Source organism: Drosophila montana, unplaced genomic scaffold (genome assembly GCF_035044405.1).
Source record: "Drosophila montana isolate Dmon_TW-CO22-7 unplaced genomic scaffold, ASM3504440v1 contig_1014_1, whole genome shotgun sequence".
NCBI classification, from domain to species: domain Eukaryota; kingdom Metazoa; phylum Arthropoda; class Insecta; order Diptera; family Drosophilidae; genus Drosophila; species Drosophila montana.
Window position 1 is genome coordinate 1,197 of NW_026996012.1, and position 2,923 is coordinate 4,119.

The window sequence follows — 2,923 nt, forward strand, 5'->3', positions numbered from 1 at the left end:
CGGGTGGAATTTCTCGAAACCCCGTCTGAACGTGCACCTTTATCACATAAGATAACTACAGTGAAAATTTTAGCTTCCTAGCTCTTACGGTTTGGGCTGTGAGTTGATCACCAATAAGTCAGTCAGTCAGGACAAACAGTTATATATATATAGATTATATAAAATGTTTCGATAAAATGCCTTCTAAAATTCATTATACCCTTGCAGAGGGTATTATAATTTTGTCGTGAAATGTTAAACTCATAGAAGGAAACATCTCCGACCCCATAAAGTATGTATATTCTTGATTAGTATAAACAACCGAGTCGATATAGCCATGTCAGTCTGTCTGTCTGTCTGTTTCTATGCGAACTAGTCTCTCAGTTTAAAAGTTATCTTTATGAAACTTTTTCTGTTGCACGCAGTTCATATGTCAAAACCATCTGGATCGGACCACTATATCATATAGCTGCTATAGGAACGATCGGTCGAAAAGTAGGTTCTTGTATGAAAAACATTTTTGTTTATAAAGATATCTTGATCAAACTCGGCATTTATTAGTTGTACCATGCTCCTCAAATATATGCAAAGTGCTATTAAGATCGGACCACTATATCATATAGCTGCCATAGGAACGATCGGTCGAAAATTAAGTTGTTGTAAGAAAAATGTTTTTCCTTTTTCAAGATATCTTGACCAAACTCGGCATTTTTTAGTTTTACTATGCTCCCCATATATATGCAGAATCCTTTTAAGATCGGACCACTATATCATATAGCTGCCATAGGAACGATCGGTCGAAAATTAAGTTGTTGGATGGAAAAATTTTTTTTTTCAAGATATCTTGACCCAACTCGTCATTTATTAGTTTTACAATGCTCCCCGTATATATGCATAATCCAATTAAGATCGGACAACTATATCATATAGCTGCTATAGGAACGATCGGCCGAAAATTAAGTTGTATGAAAAACATTTTTGTTTGTAAAGATATCTGGATCCATCTCGGCATTTATTAGTTTTACTATGCTTCTCATATATATGAAAAATTCTATTAAGATCGGACAACTATATCATATAGCTGTTGTATGGAAAACTTTTTTTTTTTCAAGACATCTTAACCATACTCGGTTAATTAACTGTCGTTTACTATTTTCCCTGTGCTTCTTACATCCGGGCAAAGCACTATGAGCATTATGAAAAGGTTGGGTCTGCAAGGTCTTCGGCGTGCCGAAGATAGCCCTTCCTTCTCGTTATTTATTAAAAAGGACAAATTTTATAACGATTGATACACGCTGACCAAACTCATTAAATGGATTTTAATCTTCAATTGCAGATACAAAACCCGCGCGGAATTAGTACGAGTATCCGCTGCAGTTATGGGGATTGAGTTTTCATACGCCGCGGAAACAGCTTTTGTGTCACCAACATTGCTTAAAATTGGCGTGGAGCATCAGCACATGACATTAGTTTGGGCTCTTTCACCGCTAGTCGGATTTTTCCTGTGCCCTATTTTGGGGTCATTTTCAGATCGTTGCAAATTAAATATGGGACGACGGCGACCGTTTATAATTATTTTGTCTATAGGTGTTTTTCTTGGTAATTCCAACTATAAAATAATACCTTTAAAAATATAATTTTTTAATCCAACTTTTTAATGTTTAATAATCGTGTAGGGTTGATATTGGTGCCAAACGGGGAAAACTTAGGATACTGGTTCGGTGATGTAGACCCACATTTGCAGGCTGTTGCAATGAATACGACGTATAATACAACGTATAATTATTTAAATATTATACCTCATAAAACGACTGCGTCGAAGTCAGACAGCGAAATCTATTCTAAGACATCACATCCTTGGGGAATTTTTTTCACCGTGCTAGGTACTGTGCTACTCGATTTTGACGCGGATGCCTGTCAAAGTCCATCCAGGGCTTACCTATTGGATGTGTGCATTCCAGCAGATCATGCCAAGGGGCTATCTACATTCACTATTATGGCTGGCCTTGGAGGCTTTTTTGGTTATTCAATGGGTGGCTTAAACTGGGATGAAACCGAAATTGGTAAGTTCTGTTCATTTTCAAACATATAAGACTAACAAAATACGTACAGGTAGACGCTTAGGAGGACATGTCAAGGCAGTCTTCACTATTATTACATTTATTTTCATCGCCTGTGTAACATTTACGATAACCAGCTTTACCGAAATTCCGCTTTGGGCGCTTTCTTCCTCTTTCGGGAAAAGAGAAAATCACCAGTTAGACAACGCATCTGTACATTATGGTACCATTAATAGTGGTGATGAGAGTAAAATTGATGAAAATTATCTTGAGGTTAGTATATAACTCCAATTTTAATTTAATAAATAGTTATAGATTAATAATAATAAGCAAATACCAATTATAATTATCAATGTTGAGTCCGAATATTTAGAAATTGAACTGTTACCTACTTTTATCGCTTTCAAACCTAGAGATTTTAGAATATGTTCATATATACCTTCAAAGAGTTTGCTGAAGATATCTTAATTCATTTGATTAATTGGTCGGTTTTTCTTATAGAGCTATATATAAGATGTTGATTGGATTTGGCTTATAAATGTCATTTTGGGTTAGTATATCGTGAAAAAAAAAATGTTATTAATGCATGAACTTACTTTTTAACCTACCGTTCCTAAAGCAGACATATGATATAGTTGAACGGCTTAAAAAGAGTTGGCTTATATTTAAGGAGCATAGTATAACTTTAATAAATGTCTGATTTGGCCAAGATATCGTGAAAATCAAAAAAGTTTTAGTACAAAAAATTAATTATCGGCCAATCATGCCAATGGCAGCAATATGATATAGTAGACCGATGTTGTTGTCTTAACCTATATGTCAGTAGATTAGTGATACTAAAAAATGTCTGGTTTGATCTTGAAATTCTGATATACTGCCATCAA

General features: G+C 35.0%; 1 protein-coding gene across 1 annotated transcript; it reads left to right on the plus strand.

Annotated features, from left to right (window-relative positions):
• Window positions 1-1,315: 1,315 nt before the first annotated feature.
• On the plus strand, window positions 1,316-2,312 carry LOC135432675 (proton-associated sugar transporter A-like; the record flags this gene model as incomplete). Its single annotated transcript, XM_064688834.1, has 3 exons — window positions 1,316-1,578; window positions 1,656-2,042; window positions 2,092-2,312. Coding segments are annotated over 3 exons (871 nt in total), but the record flags the coding sequence as incomplete, so codon positions are not given.
• Between the last annotated feature and the right edge of the window lie 611 nt (window positions 2,313-2,923).